Source organism: Wyeomyia smithii, chromosome 1, assembly GCF_029784165.1.
Source record: "Wyeomyia smithii strain HCP4-BCI-WySm-NY-G18 chromosome 1, ASM2978416v1, whole genome shotgun sequence".
Taxonomy (NCBI): Eukaryota; Metazoa; Arthropoda; class Insecta; order Diptera; family Culicidae; genus Wyeomyia; species Wyeomyia smithii.
In genome coordinates, this window is record NC_073694.1 from 142,088,503 (window position 1) to 142,108,579 (window position 20,077).

Here is a 20,077-nt window from a genome sequence, read left to right on the forward strand (position 1 = left end):
ATTTAGTAACATTTATCATAAATACTTGAGCTACTAACAAATCCCCCCTAAAAAAAAAAAAAAAAAATTAGTCAACAGATTTCTAGAAAGTTACCAGGCCGGCTTCATGGGAGGACGGTCTACGGCTGACCAAACCTTTACCCTGCGGCAGATCTTCCAAAAGTGCCGCGAGTTGAGAGTCCCTAAACACCATCTTTCCGTTGATTATAAAGCCTGTTACACCTCTTTTCTTACAACCTCCTTTCTTACCCTTGCGACCGTAAGGACGTGGCCGACGCCGTTATCGATCGATTCAAAGCGGAAGCTACTGAGTTGTTTTTTTTGTGCAACTTCACTAGCTCAGATCCATCACGGAGAAAAAACGAAATGTACGGTCGTCAAGTTCAAGCTCAAGCTCAACGATAAAAACAGTCGATAATATCAAACCCGAATAATAAACAAATGAAGAACGACAAGCACGGAATATTTAATCAAATCCATCTCCTACGCGGGATGATATGCCACAATTTTAAAACTAGTAGAAAAAAATGTTTTTGTGTTTCTAATGTTCATGTTGCAAAATTAGAGTAGCGAGAGAAATGTATTGTTTAAAAAATAATTTATTATGTATATTTTTTGACAGTTAATGATTTGTTTTGTTATCAAAGTGTTCACAGCAGTCTACTATACCTACCCTGTCTGTTTTGCCTGCTGTTCCCCTATCTATGCTTGTTACGAAAGCACACAAGGGAAGATAAAATCAGTTTAACCATTTCTCTACCAGACGGCAGATGTTGACGTGGGAACGAAAATTTTTGTTCATTTTGGCGCATACTATCAATAAAATTATTTTGATCTTATTGAACTGATAGATTGTGTATTTCAAGTACATTGAAGTAGTGTCAAGACGGTGCTATACAAAAAATGACCGATTTTTTTCATACTATTTCATATAATTTATTCCAAATATCCCAATGAAATGCACCACCTCGAGTACCTATCATTCTCAATTTAATACTGATTGAAAACGACACTTGGAATACCAAATCTTCACCGTCAAGCGTTGAATCCATGAAGAAGCATCCGCATCAAGAATGATTTCGGCTTGGCTTCCAACAATTTGCATGTTGGGTAAGCAACTAAGCACCAAATGGCCCCTCCTCGCGTTCGTATCCTTCGATGTCTAAATCAGACAACAGAAGTGACGAATCGACAACAGGGATCATACAATGGAACTGTAGAAGTTTGATTCCCAAATTAAATAAATTTGAACTTCTGGTTCACGATAGCAAATGCGATATTTTCGCGCTATCTGAAACATGGTTATCAACTGATACGACACTAGCCGTACCAGACTTCAGTATCATCCGTTTAGACCGCGAAAACTCTTATGGCGGAGTGCTCCTTGGTATCGAAAAATGCTACACATTCTTCCGTATTCCTCTCCCAGTAATTGACAGTATTGAAATTGTTGCTTGCCATATAACAATTGCTGGTGAGGGCCTCACTGTCGCATCAGTTTACATTCCGCCTAGAGCTACTATTAACCGGTTGCAGCTGACACAATAAGCTGAACTGCTTCCGACTCCACGCCTTATCCTGGGAGATTTCAACTCTCACGGTACGGCATGGGAAGCACCCAGGGATGACAGCCGTGCTGTTCTCATTGAAAGTTTGTTGGACGACTTCGATCTGACCTTATTGAACATACCTGGGTTAACTACGAGAATAGCAAGGCCTCCAATACGAGAGAGCACATTAGACTTGTCGATGTTCTCCTCCTCAACAGCTTTGGACTGCAAATGGGAGATTATTCAAGATCCCCACGGTAGCGACCATTTGCCAATCAGTATTTCGATTATGAGCAGGCTCCATTCTGCTACCACAGTCGAAGTAGAGTATGATCTTACCCGGAATATTGATTGGGGAAAATTCTCGAACATAATATCCCAGGGTCTCGAAACAAACGAAGAGCTTTCCCCATCTGACGAATACAACTTCCTTGCAACATTAGTGCTAGATAGCGCGTTGCAATCTCAGACGAGGCCCGCCCCTGAGAACAAGTTGAAAATTCGTCCCAACAAACAATGGTGGGACAAAGATTGCACCGAGATGAAAAAAGCTCTGAAAGCATCATACTTGGCATTCAGGAATGGTGACTCAATTGAGCTTTATGATCAGTTTAGAGAGCTGGAACTAAAGCAAGCTCAACTGCACAAACTGAAAAAAAGATCGTACTGGCAAAATTTCATAAGCACGTTACCCAGAGATGCTTCTATGAGCTATCTCTGGAATACGGCTCGAAAAATGCGCAATAGGTCCGACAACAATGAGGCTATGGAATACTCTGAACGTTGGATCTATGATTTCGCGAAAAAGGTATGTCCAGATGCAGTCCCATCACAGCAAAATTTCAGTGACACAACGGCGATTGAAGAACCTGAATTTTCAATGATGGAATTCTCGATTGCCCTCGCGTCTTGCAAGAACAAGGCTCCAGGACCGGACAGGATCAAATTTAATTTGATGAAAAACCTGCCGGATTCAGCCAAGATACGATTTCTTAAACTGTTTAATAAACTTATCAGGAACAATATGGTCCCGACAGCTTGGAGACAGGTTAAGATTATCGCAAATCAAAAAGCCAGACAAACCTGCTGCAGATCATCGCTCGTACAGGCCGATTGCGATGCTCTCATGCATACGCAAACTGCTGGAAAAAAAGACCCTACGTAGGCTCGATAACTGGGCAGAAGCTACTAACCAACTATCAGAGACCCAATTCGGCTTTCGTAGGGGCAAGGGCCCTAACGATTGCCTAGCTCTACTAGCCACAGAAGCGGAAATGGCTCTTGGTAGCAAACAACAAATGACGTCGGTTTTCCTGGATATCACAGGTGCATTTGATTCAGTTTCAATCGAAATTCTTTCCGAGAAACTGCATCAAAGAGGATTCTCCCCTATATTGACAAACTTTTTGATCAACCTGCTGTCTGAAAAGCATTTACTTTTCAACCACGGTTCATCAACAGTAACACGAACGAGCTACATGGGTCTCCCCCAAGGCTTCTGTCTTAGTCCGCTGTTGTACAACTTCTACATCAGTGACATCGACACATGCTTGACGGACGGCTGCACAATGCGCCAGTTAGCTGACGACTGCGTAGTATCAGTCACGGCGTCCCTGGCTGTAGACATGAAGAACAGCCTACAAAATACGCTAGATAATCTGACCAGTTGGGCCAGTTGCCTTGGGATTGAGTTTTCGCTTGAAAAAACGGAGATGGTAGTCTTTTCAAAAAAGCGACCACCACCCCGTTTGGAGCTAGTTCTGTCCGGAAGACCCATCACTCAGTCACCTAGCTTTAAATATCTCGGAGTATGGTATGACTCTAAGTGCACATGGGAAAAACATGTCAATTACCTGAAACAAAAATGCCAACCGAGAATCAATTTTCTTCGAATGGTAACAGGAACATCATGGGGACCCCTTCCAGAGTATTTGATACGACTCTACCAAACCACGATTTTGCCCGTAATAGAATACGGCAGCATATGCTTCAGAGGTGTCGCAGCTTCACACATGCTGAAGTTAGAGAGGATACAATACCGTTGTTTGCGTATCGCTCTAGGTTGCATGCAATCGACACATACCATGTCCCTAGAGGTCATAGCTGGAATGCTGCCACTCAAAGAGAGGCTATTTGAGTTGGCCCTTCGTTTCCTTATTAGATCGGAAATAGCAAATCCAATGCTTATTGCGAACTATGAGAAATGTTTGGAAGTTGTCCAGAAACCCTGTATGTCAGTATACCAGCGGTTCATGACCATGGAGATAAACCCTTCGGTTGTTGCTCCATCCCGTGAGATTTCAACATCGCTCAACAACTCTTCTGTTGTGTTTGATTTGACGATGAAACATGAAATCCATGGAATTCCCGAACACCTTAAACCAACAGTTGTGCCATCAATATTTTCGGCAAAATTCGGCCACCTCCCAGAACAGAATTCTTTTTTCACGGACGGATCTGTGATGGATGGACAATCCGGATATGGCGTTTTTAACACAGATCATCACATATCCCTCAAAAATGTAGCTGAATTAGCTGCCATACACAATTCGCTGCGAATTATCGAGCTCAGTCCTATCCTATATCAGTCCTATATCAGTTCTATCGAAGCTCTCCGATCGATTAAACCGGTCAAGCACCCGTCCTATTTCCTTCCGGAAATTAGACGGATATTGGAAGTGCTGGTTGATCGGTCTTTCATCATCTGCTTTGTGTGGGTCCCCTCTCATTGCTCAATCCCAGGCAATGAAGAAGCTGATTTATTAGCGAAAAGGGGTGCCATAGAAGGAGATATATTTGATAGACCGATCATCTATACCGAGTATTTTCACCTGCCTCGACAACTGGCCCTGGCAAACTGGCAGGAAAAATGGGATAAAGACGATCTTGGGCGATGGATGCACTCGATTTCGCCCAAAGTGTCTACAAAAGCTTGGTTCAAAGGGTTAGATTTAACTCGAGATTTCATTCGAGTTATTTCGCGCCTAATGTCCAATCACTTTGTTGCAAACGCACACCTTTATCGAATAAACTTAGTCGATAGTAATCTGTGCGAATGTGGAGGGTACGAAGATATTGATCATATAGTCTTCGTATGCCCTAAGTACCACAGAGCAAGGACCAAGCTTATTGATTTTCTCCGAAAAAAGAAAGTGACATTTACAATGCAAGTACGGGATGCGCTTGCTAGCCGCAACCCCGCGCTTGTAATACCTATTTATGACTTTTTAAGAGATATCAAGTATCGAATTTGATTATCTCCTTGCTTCTTCTCCTTTGTTTTCCAACACAACCTCCATCAAAAAGTTTCACACTAATTCTGTTCCTCTTCTTCTTTTTTTTTATTGATCTTTTTAGAGACACATGAATCATCGCTTCTTTCTGAGAGACATGATCCACCGAACATAGATATAAGTTTTGATTTCTAAGAGATAAGGAACCATCACACCTCAGCGAATAGTATTAGGAATTGATATTTACTCATACAGAGAAAAACTTTAATTGTTATTGTTATTGTTAGCCGTAGGTTTAAATGATATGTATTTTTAAATTGTATTTATAAAAGAGAAAAGATGAGAGGGTTTTTATGCCTGTTTGAGGAGGAGCAGTCGGGATACAGGCTCTACTCAAGCTGGCTTTTCCCTACTCCAAAAGATATTCGGCCCCGTTATGCTTTGCGGTTGGGCCTAAATAAATATTAGAGTTTAAAAAAAAAGCATCCGCATCGTACAGTACATTCCTACCGTTTGATCACGGTGGGAGTACCGAAAGTTGAAACCGGTTTGTGCTTCTGCTGGTGCCTATGCTGCACGCTCACCTTATCGCCAGATTAATGTTTCCATTTTTTTTGGCATAGTGCCCCAGCGCATGGCTAACACTGTGGTTCAATGAACGTGGGACACGAGCCGATGGAAAACACACCACATTTCTATACTTTACCTGATGCGAAAACTCTAGTGACGGTCGGTTGAGTACATGAACTCGGCTTGAAATTTCGAGAGAAAACATTCAATAGTTCACCAAGTTATGCTCCGCGGGTCTTCTTTTTTTCGCCGTATCTGTGATACTACCTGAAGGGTCATCAGATCTCATTAATCTTTTTGTTGTTGTTTTTCAAATAAACTAAGCTTAAATCAAGCAGTTCGTTCAAATATGACTTTAGAAAATGAATCAAAAAACAAACACTGTTAATTCTATAAAAAGAAATATTGCATTCATATATCTATTTTTCGGCAACAGCTGAGTTTCTGGTTTATAGCTAGATTGATCTTTATTCTATTTCCTTCTTATTTACACTTACGAATTTTTAGAGTTTCAATCACACAAAACACAACCATTGAAATGATCAGATTAAAAAAATGGAGGGCTATGTGCCATAGTGTATAAACGCATGTTCAAACATAGAATTACGAATAGAATAATAAATTGAACTGCAACTTATTATTTCCTTTTTTTGCATAGGACTGGATTGAACTGAAGTGGATTGGGTTGGATTAGATTGGATTGGATTGACTTGGATTGAAATAAATTGGATTGGAATGGATTTGATAGGATCGGTTTGAATCATTTCTTATTCGATTGAATTGAATTACTTTAGATTGGCAGATTAGTATGAATGTTTTACACATTTTGTGTGACCCTTTCGTTGTTACCGTTGTTGTTACCTACGGCAATCCATTTTGAAGCAACATAACCTCGCAGACGTTTCAATTATTTTCAATCTTGATATCATGTCGAGGAAATAAATGCCTGTTAGCTGAAATATAAAATGTTATAACCACATAGGTATCGAAAATTTTGTCAACAGGGAAAGCAAGAGGAGAGTAGCCTAGAAAGGCCAAATAAAAACACATCAATATGAAAACAGACTACGGTGGTGGCGTGAGTGCCATGCCGTGCGTCTTTGACGGTGGCCTTTGCGCTTTTCGCCAATATTGACAGTGAAATGGCTGTGCCAGCGAGTTTATGGATGTTTGCGCGACGTTTGGGATTGAATTTTATGAGAGTCAGCAAATGATGAATGTGATATAGATGAACGGAAAGTGAACAGCTGGTCGATTACTTTGTATAAAAATGCTTTATTTATCCCCGATATGACTAAATATACAAACAGTAAATTAAAATTCACCGCTGTTTTGGTAAGGACTATGCAGAAAATTTTACAGAGTTTATTTTTTAAATTGCATTTCTCACTGAATTACATTTCATATAATTGGTCGTAAAACTTTGAAACCCCGTTAACAAACCTTTTTTACGCCTGTTATTTTTTAATAAAAAGGACAAGTAGAAAAATTTACTGTTTCGAGTTTTATCAATTGCAGAACTGTGAATTTATTCTAATTAATTTTTAATTGATGCAATATTGTTTCACTCAAAATCTATGAAAAGCGCTCTCTTTCTATTAACGCTGTTTGTTCACTGCAGCAATTAATTGGAATAATTTCATTGTCGGGCTCGAATGGGCAATTGTTTTTGAACCAGCCAAATTGTTCTACTTATTCAGTTCTGGATTAAATCCATTTCACCTATAATAATATGTTACCTGATAAATGCTTGAATTCTCTTCGTCAAATAGTGGAAGAAAACATTTATTTATTCCGAAACCGACTTACAAACAATCAACAAGCAGTTTGTAGAATTGTATTCAATTATGTTAACCTATAAATGATATAGAATTCGATTATTTTATTCATAGAGGCTAAGTCGATCACGGACAATCGAAAATTCACGCTAGTAAATCTCACAAATAAATCTCCTTCTCAATTTGCCACATCCATTCAAAAGTTTTCATATATTGGAATATCGTATTTACATCCTCTATACTAAACGATGCCAGTCAAACTGCCTTGCCCATTCCATTCTGCTATATATACAGTTTTACTTAGGCTACTGACAGTGGCCAACGTTGCGTTTCATGGTACTAGGAATTAAGCTGTCACTTCTTCATGGGACTATCTATAGGCGCTTTGGGGTTTTTTTTAAACGCCTTCACTTAGTCTAACGTCGCACAAAACATTTTTATATTTACAATGGAAGCGCAAAAGCCTTTCTCGTTGGTTTCGTCCGGTAGTAGCAAAACACCTACCGTTGTTGTATTATTATGAATGTTGGTTTTCATTTTGATTTGCTTCAAATGCCAAATACGGTGACTGGTAAAAATACTGTGCACACATCGAAGGGATACAACTATTTTGACCTCAAAAATGTGTTATTCTCACACGCTATTCTCCACACTACACAAATTCATGCAGTCCTGCTGGTCCATGCTGCCGATTCGTTTCTCCCAAAATGGATTCTACAAAATTGGAACGGGAAACAGAAATTTGGTTAACAAGTTTATTATTATAGTGCATTTTTCACTGCTCTACATGCAGAATCACACGAAAAACGTAAAGGTAATAATCGAAGTGCACGTGAAAAGGGTGTGTGGGACACAAATTTCATCACGGGAAAAATGCTGTAGATCATTACGCATTGAGTATTTTGTCTTGAAAATTTGGGTACAAGTAGTTTGGAGTCTGTTGTCTATATTGTATTTTTATCACTGTCAGTTTTTCGAAAATTTAAAAAAAATCCGTTATCCGAAAAACAACGTCGCGAATTGATTTTGCGCAAACACCTAGAAAATCGTCAATGCTCTCGTCGGAACATCGGAAAACAACTCGGAATCATACAGTCAACGGTGAGACGTATGATTTACCGTTACTACGATCGGAGAGCACGAAAGGAGAGATACGGTCAGAATGGATGTTTTATTAGTAATCAGGATCACTAGCGTGTTGTGATTGCTTTTACGACGAATCTCCATGCTTCGGTCAAGGATGTGGTCAAAAAGTTAAATCTGTCCAAGTTTTACTTTCAGAGAGCTAAGGGCCGGGGGGACTGCATACTTACAAAATGCAGAAGGCTCCAAATCGTGACGAAGGGCAAAATACGGTGGGTAAGCCACGGGTCCGGAAGCTGTACACCCAGATGCTGACGAAGCCTTTTTTTCTTATTATGGATTATGAGACTTACGACAACGCGGACTACCAGCAGCTAATGGGGCTACTGCCCAAGTTTGATGTTCCGGAGTAAGTTAGGAGGCAGAAACTTTCAAAGTTTGTCGAGAAATACTTGATTTGACAAGCGATCTGCTTAGTACCCAAGGACATGAACCACAAACGCTGCGGAACTAAGGCCCATCGAAAAATACTGGGCTATTATGAAGCAGGCACTACGAAAACGTCCCAAGGAGGACAAATCTGAGGAAAACATGAAGAAAAAGCGGGTTTATGTACAGTGAAAGCTGCAGCCAGAACCTAACGAGTAAAGTTAAGCGTAAGGTGCGAGCGTACGGTTATTTCATTGAAGTCGAATTGAATAAATTTGCCAAAAGCATACGATTGTGTTACATTCTATCGTCTGAAGTTTGAAAAGAATCAGTCGACTACGTAACTTTCTACTGCTTTTTTTCCGTGATGCAATATAATGAACACCCTTTAATGACAGATTCATGCAAAAATTTACCAAATCTTTCACAGTCACAGTCTTTACGGTCGAATCACCGTTAGATTCATTGTATTAATTACACTACCAAGTGATATATATGAAAAATATTCTATCTAAACCATATACAGTCGTCGTTCGCCAACTGCAACATGTTTACATTGCAGTTTTCGAATGCCGTTCGATAACTGCAACACTTGACACATGCCAAAATTTAGAAGGGGGTCCGTCACTACCATTTTTGTTTTCAATGATGTCGAAATGTATTTTTTTAATGGAATAGTGGCAAAAAATAGCAGGAAACTAAAATAGGCACGCTTTTTTGGTTAATCAATTTGATATTCATATTTCCGCATCATAATTTATTGCGTTTTAGTAACTACTTTACATAACCAATATGTAGGCGAAGATAAAGTTCATCACTACAGAAGATCATTTAACGAGACGTTTCTGAACTCAATTCATGAATGAAATTTTGACAGAAAGCTCGGAACCGCTGACATAACGCAAGTAAAAGCAACATCAATGTCAGCACGATCCGTGACACCTATCAGTTCCTAAAATGGTCTATTTAACGCTAGGTCACAAAATATTGTTTGTGATCTACTATGCACTGCCTCACTGAGTAGTGAAGGCTAGCCAAACAATGCACAAAGAATTTTTTTTTTCTTTTATAATAATTACGGAAAGTGAACCACATAACATGGTGATTTTGCTTCATTGATTAAGGGGTTTTAAACCTTTTTAGTTTTCAAAAAACCGAAAAAAATTTTATTGCATTATCTTCAAATACAATATCTTGAGAACATTTTCACAAATTTTCATAAAGATCTGAGCAAAAGGAAGAAAGTTAGAGCGATTTGCAGGGCGCCTCGCCACGGCCGCATAAGCTAAACTTAAAACTTTACACGCGATTATCTCGGAATAAAGTTTTCCGAAAAATGACTTTGCCGTGATTCTGATTGCGGGAAACTACTGAACCGATTTCTTTCGTCTTTATTTTTTTTTATTTTCGTTATTAAATTCGCCGGTCCTTGAACGATCGCTTTTTGAAACATACAGTTACATCTTGCCGCAAAAAAAATTAATGCGATTTTTAGCGCTCAAAACGTGCATTTTTTGGGAAAAACGTTCCCGTTTGCACTGAAAACAAAATACACACAAAAGCGATCGTACAAGGACACGGCACACTTCTAAACTAATGAAATAATATGAGTTTTTTGATTGAGGTTGACCCGCTGAGTCTCTATCAGGATCACCGCAAGCCTCTGCAAAAAAATAGCGTTTCGGGGAAACGGCCATTACTCCAGTAATAATTGGTATATCTCAAAATCAAACGTATTTTCTTGTTGTTGATAAACTGTCCTTTCAGAAAAATACCACTTCGATGCAATGAAAATGGTGCTATGCACTTGATAATGAATTCAAACTTCCCTCATTTTTCTCGACCAAAAAGGTATATAACCCCTTAATAGTGGAGATCTATAATCTCCCATCTAGAATGAAGAGACAAAAAGTAAACGAAATCGAAATGAAAAAGTCCGTTTGAAATGTTTCTAGATATTCAACAATTTTCATTTGCGAATGCATTTAGAATCCCCCCGCGAGGTTTGTCACTTCAATGTCAAATATGACTTTGATTTCAGATTTGACGGATTGCGGTCCGATAACTGCAAAGTTGTTGCAGTTATCGGTCTTGCAGTTAAAAAGCGTTGCAGTTAAAAGACTTGCAGTTATCGAACGGCGACTGTATTTGGTTATATCTTGAAATATGCACAAGACACGGCGACAAAAAAGTCCGGTCACACTTTTTTGGGGTCGCCTGTAGCCTACAAGTTGCATCTCTCTGGTGCCAGTGGCAGAGTTTCGTTTCTGTGCAGTTTGTTTACATTGAGTTGTGAGCCATGGCAGAGTTAAGAGCAGCTGTTATCGCTGAATATGTGAAAGGGTACAAACCCGGACACATATTCAAACACCTAAAACCGCTCGGAATCAACCGGAAATTCGTGTACCGGACCATAAATCGGTACCTAGAGACCGGAGGCTTCGAGGACAAGGCACGTTCTGGACGACCAAGGTCTGTGAGAACTCCAAGGCTGAAAAAGATTATACGAGACCGGATTCGCCGGAATCCCGCCCAATCTGCAGGAAAGCTGGCCAGGAACCTTAAAATAAACCGAGAATCAATCCACCTGCTTCTGCGCAAGGATTTAAAACTTACACCGTACAAAAAACAGGTGGTTCATGGGGTTACCAAAGTTACAAAGGACAAGAGGAATCAACGGTCGTGGGAGTTGCTCGGTTGGCGCGCAGATGACGAGATTATTTTTTCGGGCGAGAAGCGGTTCATTTTGGAGCAAACAGTCAATCGCCAAAATGATCGAGTTTGGAGTGTGAGCCTCCAGCAAGCTCCTGCGGACAAGCTGAACATTTCCCGGTTCCAAAATACGACGTCAGTGATGGTTTGGGGAGCCATAAACTGCCTCTTATTTTTATCGATAAAGGGGTCAAAATCAACGCAGTGTACTACCTCGACACGGTTTTGAATAAAAATGTTCTGCCTCAAGCTGAACTATTGTTTGAAGACGATTACTACTGCTTCCAGCAAGATGGCGCCCCATCCCACACCGCAAAGGTTGTTCAGGCGTGGTGTGAGGAAAACTTGACCGATTTCATTTCGAAGAATGAATGGCTTGCGTCGTCTCCGGATCTGAATCCACTGGATTATTTCGTGTGGGGATACATGATGTCGAAGCTGAACGACTATAATATAACAAATTTGGAGCAATTCAAGCGATTTATCACGAAAATCTGGGACGAGATGCCGATGGAGCACGTGCGCGCCGCTTGCGACGACTTTCCGAGACGTCTGAAGCTGGTTCGATCAGAGAAAGGTGGTGTAATTCCGAGATATCGTCTGTGAAGTATCTTTAAGAGTTACTGAATAAAGCTATGAAAGCCAGATTCAGATTTTCTTCTTATTCTTTGAAATATTGAGATTTTCCTGTGTGACCGGACTTTTTTGTCACCCTGTAGATTCTTAATTATCTGTTCACTAAAACTTTTTTTCCAATCTTTGATATTAGCAAATCAATTTTACTGTGAGATGGTAGTGAAAGATAATTGATTCAAAAGGTTTTTTAACAAGAATGGCCATTAATCACGGTCATTTATCACTGCTCATAACAGTTTCTATTCTCATCTATCTTTTTTGTATTTTCGTTGTGTTCAGGCTCGGAATGAATCTAATAAATTCTTAGGCGTCGTACACAAATTACGTAACGCGTGAAGGGAGGGAGAGGGGTTAAGTATGTATTACTTATTGTTACATAGGGGGGAGGGGGGGGGGGTTGTTAGTGGTAATGCGGCTGTGGTGTGACGTTTCCGATAACAGTAGATACGTGAATTTTTAGTATACAAAAAAGTCAATATAGTGTACTAAGAACTCCTGAGCTGCTCCAGTTAATTCAATATTGGAGAACACGCAATGTACATAGCCAGAATAATATTTAGATTAACAAAAGACTACTTACATAGCCAGAATAATATTTAGATTAACAAAAGAAACTTATAAATCTTTCGAATTTTCGTTTCATGAGTTCTTTCCGGAACGATTGGAATCGTCGACAGTCAGTTTCAAGCGGAACACCTCCTGCACCAGCTGCGAGTCAAAACTATGAACTGATGATATCGTTCTGACTATTCCTATTTTTCTCCTGTCGGAAATGTCAATCCTGAACAAGTAATTATTTTTAATATTTGAAAATTAATTATATTTTTTATATGCGCTGTGTATTCTATTTACTTAAAATTCACATAGATTTCATCTGAATAACACGTGAAAATCATGTGGTGTTTATGCGTTCTATTTATGGTTTTACCTACACATCACGTAAAAAGTCTAGTTAGAAGGTACGTGAAAATCAGGATATAATTACCTGACCAACACATAGATGATTGACACTGAAGTTGACCTTAGCACATGAGGGGTTTTCGAGAAATTGGCTAAAGTTACATGAAAAGAAAGTGGATGAGAATTAGCCACCTTTCCTGATAAATTGTTTTAGAGTGTACATCGGTCTAAATGAGTTTGGTGAATGTAGTTCTTTATTGGCGATAGCATTTTGTGCATGTAGCGGTCCTATAGATCATTGCACACGAAAAATTACCTCACTTTTCTGACACTTCCCACGGGTTTGTTTACAATCTGTTCCATTCACTTTTCATGTGATAGGAGTGAAAATGAATGATACGAGTACGCCTTTGCGAATTCGTTACTGTGATCTTTTGGTTTATTCTTAAAAACGTAATTTTTAACAAGACATTTCCACATTTTTATTCGAGCCGAAAATTTTACTATGTAAACAAACCCTCGAAAACTGTCAAATCCCTTTCTTCTTCTTGTTTTGTGACGTCATCGTGCAATGATCTATTTACAAATTAAATTTCAACCTTCCATTCCAAGAGGATCTAAGTTTCAAATTATTCGACTGTGGAAATATTCATATAAATGACTGTTTTTGTTGAAAACATCGCTTGGGGTCTACTTGTTGAAGGCCGGTGTTAACTTCGTGTAGTTTATTGATTAGCTGAGCAAGTAACAAGGATACAATAAAATATATGCAATAATGTGGTGTTATTGCAGCGTCGGCATTAAACTGCGTATGTTATGTAGCGTCGACATCAAACTGCGATTGGTAATAATAAATATCTACATTTTTCATCACACTATCCTTTCCAACCTATTCAAAGAATGACTGACTTTTCTAAAATAGCAACTAAAAACCTACACTTGAAAAAAAAACTGCATTTGATCGAACGTAATACGTACACAGAAGAAACAACATAACAAGTAAATTACCAAGTTCCTGTGTTGGAAATGTGTAAATTAACTAAATGCGGATCAACTACATGTATGTGTTTGTGTGTTCCTGATGTATAACAAGTAACTGTTAGCATTGCACACCTCACGTGGGATGCAGCGGATGTTTGGATTAACGGTTGCGGTTTCTGTGTCAACAATGGGTACAAAACATGCTTCGATTTACGGCATAAGCTCGGTAAGCTCGGTTTGGTCACTATTTGTTCGATATTTGTCTCCCACCTGCGTTACTTCCGGAGCAGCTACCGAAGTTCGATTTTTTCGCGAGATAGATTTTCCTCCTCCATTCGCAGAAACCATATGCGTATCCTTTCTGCACAGCAGTTCGTTGAATTCTTTCCGAAAGTTATCATTCAACCAACCGTAAAGTAGGGGATTAGAGCAAGCCGAGCTCATACCCATCATGTGACAAACCGCATACCCGACCATGATCTCCTGTGTGATCCCGTCCAAATACAGGTCGGCAATTAGGTTGAAAAGGTTCAGTGGAAGCCATGAGATTCCAAAAATTAAGGCTATACTTATCAGCAGATAGTTCGTACGTTGCATCCGTCGACCTCGTTCTCGCTCTCGCAACGGTTTGCCTTCATTCGATGTCGCACTAGTGGTGATGCTTGTCGTCGTCACTACTAGTCGGTGCTTTAGCTTAAAATATATTCGTAGGTAAGCCACCGAGACCGTTAAAATTGGCAGCAGATACTGGACGCACAGTGTGAATACCGAGTAATATACCCTACCGTGGGCTATCGGCCACTCCTCGACACAGTACGAGATGTAATCAATCCCGAGGCTAAGCAGGTGCACATCGTAATGTATAAGCTGCCGGATGATGAACATCGGTGATGCAAGGATCAGTGAGATGATCCAGATGCCGGTTAGTATCACAATGGCACCCATCACCTGCAGGCTGTCGCGCGTAGGATAGACGATTACCTGTTGATAGAGTTAAATCGAGAAATGAAGAATAAAATTAATTAATTGTTGAAGTATCAAGGGACTTGAATAAAGCTGCTTCACTGTAACCCATTTTTCATGTACAATATAGAACCACTAGTTTTACAAATTTTATTCCATTAATTGATTTATCTGCTATTTAATTACCTTCACACAAGTTCATAAACGTTCACCTAGAAAAAGGTGCTAAGTACTCAACAACAGTTTTTGTGCTATTCTGAATGCTATTTTTATCGCAATTAAAAGTTCTGCAGCGTGTTCAGAATGTTGGTTATCATGGACTGGTTGATATTCATAACGTTATTTTTCACTTGTAATTATTTCCCCGGTTGCTCAATTTCAACAATAAAATTGAAAAGAGTAACCTAAAATTAGTGCTCTTAACAAGCTCATTTTTTAAAAAGTTATTTTTTATAAAAACTGCAGAAGAATAGTTAAACATTGATGGTTGTCTGATCGTGAAGAAACAAACGACAAAAAAGGTAAAATTTAAAAAAAAAAAGTCTAGCCTATTATATCTATTAAATATGGGAAATATCAAAACTGAAAGGTGTCCCACAGCAAATTACATCACTGAAAAAAGGCTGTAGGAAATTATCAAGTTAGCTGATCCTTTTCAAACCTCAGACAATAAAATATAACCCATTAGTAAACTTTTGGCATATTTACTTCATTCAGTTTCAATACCTTAACCGTACACTTGCACTTTACGCTTAACTTCACTTATTAAATTTTTTACAACATCTGGCTGCAGTTTGTACTGTACGACTCCATTTTTTTTAATGTCCTCTTCAGATTTGACCTCCTTGGGATGCTTTGGTAGTGCCTGCTTCATATTTGTCCAGTGTTGAGGGGAAGGGGGATGCGTTGTCCTTGGGTACAAATGTGACCATGTTGGCTTTGTACCACTCTAGTACATAATTTGAATAGTGGCACGAAGCTAGATCCGGCCATAAGGTCGTAGGTTCCTCGTGTTGCTTTAGCAGAGGAGGCAGACGTTTCTGTAGACACTCTTGGAGGTAGATCTCCCTGTTTACAGTTCCGGTAGTCACGAACGGTGGTCTTCTTTCGCCACATGGGCAGGTCGCTTGCCAAATCAATTATTTCTTGGCAACTTTAAAGTTTCTGCTTCCTTACTTCATCCGGAACAATAAACTTGTGCTGGGCAGGGCAGAACAGTAGCCCCGGAAGCTACCTGAGGCATGGGCATAGCCAGAATTTCGAATAGAGGGGGGGAGGCAAGTTCTTCAAATTTTAGAATTTAAAAATAAAAAATAGAAATAAATACTAGTGTTGATTGTTACATCAAGGCAACCAGTGAAAAGTGAAAAGTGAAAAGACATCAGAGTGGAAAATTTGATTATTCTTTCTCCAACCTCGAATTTAAATAGATGTTCTTTAATAAAAACTCTTTAGTTCATTTAAACCTTTGGACATATCTTTTTGGCGACGAGGATCTCAAGAATCCACGAACATGGCAGAAGATAGAATTGAACAGCAGCCGCAACAGCGAATTCAAGATATGATTCTCAAGATGGCCCAACTTTTACAGCAGATGGCGGCCCAGCAGCAGCAGCCTCAGTATCAAACCACGGAGCAAATTTTGAAGTCCCTCTCATCGAACATCACCGAGTTTGTCTCCGACTAAGAAAACGGAGTTACGTTCGGACACTGGTTCAACCACTACCAGGACCTCTTCTAGAACGATGCAGGCCAGCTGAATGAAGTTTGAAGACACAGTTAAGATTCTCAATAAAATCTTCGGGCATCAAACGTCAACGTTCCGGAAGCGGTTCATGTGTCTTTTCACGCTTGTTGTTAACCATCTGCCGATGAACACTCAGCAAGCAGAGAGCACTCAACCGCTATTCAACCATTGTTGACCTTAGCCAGGTTTTCACCTGACGTAATGTGCTGAACAGGCAACGACCCCACCCCCCGCCCCCAGCCCCCTCTGGCTACGCCAATGACCTGAGGTCCGCCTTGACGTGAGTCTCCACATCCATGATGAGACAATAAGGCTTCGTCAGCATATGGCAGTTTCCGAGCCCGTGACTTCTCCACCGTATTTTGCCGTTCATCAAGATTTGGAGCCTTCTGCACTTTATATGTATGTAGTCCCCCCACTCATTGGCTCTCTGGACTTGGACAAATTCGGCTTTTTGGTCACATCCCTGCGAAGCATTAGGATTCCGCGTAAACTATTTCACAACACGCTTGTGATTCTGATCAATAATAAAACATCAGTTCTGACCGCATTTCCCCTTCTATTCGATGCTCAAAGTTTTGTAGCAACGTTCAATTACACGATGACTCAACAATTCCAAGTTGTTTTTCGATGTCCCGATGAGAGCGTTGACGATTTTCCAGGTGCTGGCGCAAAACGAATTCGCGACATTGTTTTTCGGGTAACGGTATTTTTTCCAATTTTCAAAAAACTGACAGCGATAGAAATACAGTGTAAACGATACACTCCAAACTACTTCTTCCCAAATTTTCAAGGCAAAAAACCCAATGGGTAATTTTCTACAAAAATTTGATTTTTTCCCGTGACGCGATTTTATGTTGGACACCCTTTTTTCGTTGGAATCCAGCTTCACAAAATCCTTCATCAACAACCGAATCAAATTAACCAAAGTTAACTCAGGCATTCATAATCTTCATGCAAAAACTGGCTCTGTCATCTGTACTGAAAAATGAATTTATGACACAAACACTGAATTCCCAGCACCATATTATCAAATATTATCGAATCATCTTCATAGTGCGCATCTTAGTAGTTGAAATTGTCAACACAGTTCCCGTGTAAAATTTGAGTGTTTTCTCATTTATTTTTTTGCGAGAATGGGTCCATTTTGGCATGCTTTTCAAGAATAGTCATTAAAAATATAAGGTTTGATTCCCACAACCTCGATTTTAATGGCAATTCTTGAAGAGCATGCCAAAATGGACCCATTCCCGCAAAAAAAAAAGACTTTTACATATGACTGTTATGCGAATAGCGGCAGTGTATACAAGGGTATAAAATTACACTCGCAGTGCTAATGTTAGAAAGAAAATAAAATTATGACTTTTAAATGAGGCTTTTATTCAAAATACGTTGTCATACGGGTCATTCCATACGAAGTGACCACGGAAAAGCACAAACTTGGACACGACCATCACAGATTTTGCTCAAAGTTGGAAGAAGTATTCGGCTACTGTCACTTTGGGAAAATCCCAAATTTGGTGTCGATTAGAATACCCCCCGCTCTGTGGGACCCCTCTGTTTATTGCAAAGTCACGCATTTTTTGTTCAAAATCTTTTTTTACTTTTTATTACAATTCATAGACGTAAGATGTCCGAAAAATACTGATAGATGATTTTTGAAGGAAATGAACCAAGGAATCCAGGAAAAATATAAGTTTTGACCGAAAGTGTTGCCAGATAAATTATTTTTGTATTTGAAAACTAAACTTACATTTTTCGGCAAATGCAGCCATTTTGATTTTAAATTTGATAATTTTATCGTGTTCCTTGGAAAATTTCACATAAGAAACAACTATCATCCCTAGGTAATATGAGCCAATCTCGAGATATAACGTTTTTACGAAAAAAGTTGTAAACTTCGTAAATAATCTTTTTACTATTTATCGACGTAAGACACCCGGAAAATAGTGATAGATGAATTTTTAATAAAATAAACCAAGGAATCTAGAAAAAATATTATTTTTGACCGAAAGTGTTGCCAGATTGATTCTTTTTGTATGTTAAAACTCAATTTGCATTTTTCGACAAATGCAGCTAATTTTATTTTAAATTTGATAGTTTCATCGTATTTCTTGGAATATTTTTCGTAAGAAACACTTATCACCCCGAAGTAATATGAGCCAATCTTGAGATATAGCATTTTTACGAAAATAGTTCTGAATTTCGTTATTAATTTTTCGTAAAAATGTTATATCTCAAGATTGGCTTTTATTACCACGAGGTGGTGAGTGCTTCTTACGTAAAATTTTCTGAGAAACACGATGAAACCATCAAATTTAGAATAAAATTAGCTGCATTGATCGAAAAATACAAATTCAATTTTCAACTACAAAAATAAATTATTTGGCAACACTTCCGGGCAAAAACAATATTTTTTCTGGATTCCTTGGTTTATGTTCTTAAAAATTCACATATCACCATTTTTCTGGTGTCTTACGTCTATAAATTATAAAATAAAATAATTACGAAGTTTACAATTTTTTTCGTAAAAATGTTATATCTCGAGATTGGCTCATGTTACCTCGGGATGATAGTTGTTTCTCATGTGAAATTTTCCAAGGAACACGATGAAATTATCAAATTTAAAATAAAAATGGCTGCATTTGCCAAAAAATGTAAATTTAGTTTTCAAATACAAAAATAATTTATCTGGCAACGCTTCCGGTCAAAACTTATATTTTTCCTGGATTCCTTGGTTTATTTCCCTCGAAAACCATCTATCAGTGTTTTTCGGACATCTTACATCTATGAATTGTAAGAAAAAAAAAGAGATTTTCGACAAAAATTGCGCTACTTTGCAATAAAGGGGAGGGGGGGGGTCCTAGAAAGCCAGGGGTATTCCAATCGACACCAAAGTTGAGATTTTCCAAAAGAGACAGTAGATGAACAATTCTCCCAACTTTGAACAAAATCTGTGATGGTCGTGTCCAAGTGGCATGTACACTTCGTATGGAATGACCCATTTTTTTCCCTGTATGGACTTCCTCACTGCGACCAGAATCGTAGATCTATTATGAGATATGCCCTGGAATGACTCATACGTAATCCTACGGCAAACCTAAATTTGTGAGTCTGCAATAATTAGAAAATTCTCACTTCATCGCATCATTCGGCATCACACCGTTTTAAAACAGATGTTAATTTTTATTCCTTTTTTGCATGAATCATCTATTTGACATGGTACAATACTAGGGTAAGGAACGGCTTAAGCAGTAGCGTCTATTTTAATCAGTCAAAGAAAACAGGCCTAAAACTCCTGAATTTTGATCAATATCGACAATTTCAATGATGGAAACGGAAACTTTGATTGTCTAGCTGTCTTACGAATATAAGAAATATCTTTAATCACAAAGAAATCTGTGAAGAAAGATCATTCCAAACGACCTATATTGCAGCCATCCAGGAGCCACTTTGGGTGCTACAAAAAAACGCCTGCAAAACAGATAGGAAATG

General features: G+C 38.9%; 1 protein-coding gene across 4 annotated transcripts in view; it reads right to left on the minus strand.

The window, feature by feature from the left end:
- Nucleotides 1-6,612: 6,612 nt before the first annotated feature.
- LOC129717515 (neuropeptide F receptor) overlaps nucleotides 6,613-20,077 on the minus strand; it is a 60,107-nt gene continuing 46,642 nt past the window's right edge. Inside the window, exons 4-6 of one of the 4 annotated variants that reach the window (XR_008726687.1) lie at nucleotides 14,005-14,853; nucleotides 12,977-13,043; nucleotides 6,613-7,845 (exon numbers count right to left, since the gene is read on the minus strand). Coding sequence is in view for 1 of the 4 variants with exons in the window: in XM_055667479.1 (XP_055523454.1) it covers nucleotides 7,765-7,845; nucleotides 14,143-14,853 (792 nt within the window). In the remaining 3 variants the exon portion in view is untranslated. Of the gene's footprint in view, nucleotides 7,846-12,976; nucleotides 13,044-13,899; nucleotides 14,854-20,077 lie in introns of all 4 variants that reach the window. The other 3 variants (XR_008726685.1, XR_008726686.1, XM_055667479.1) reach the window with 3 other exon arrangements.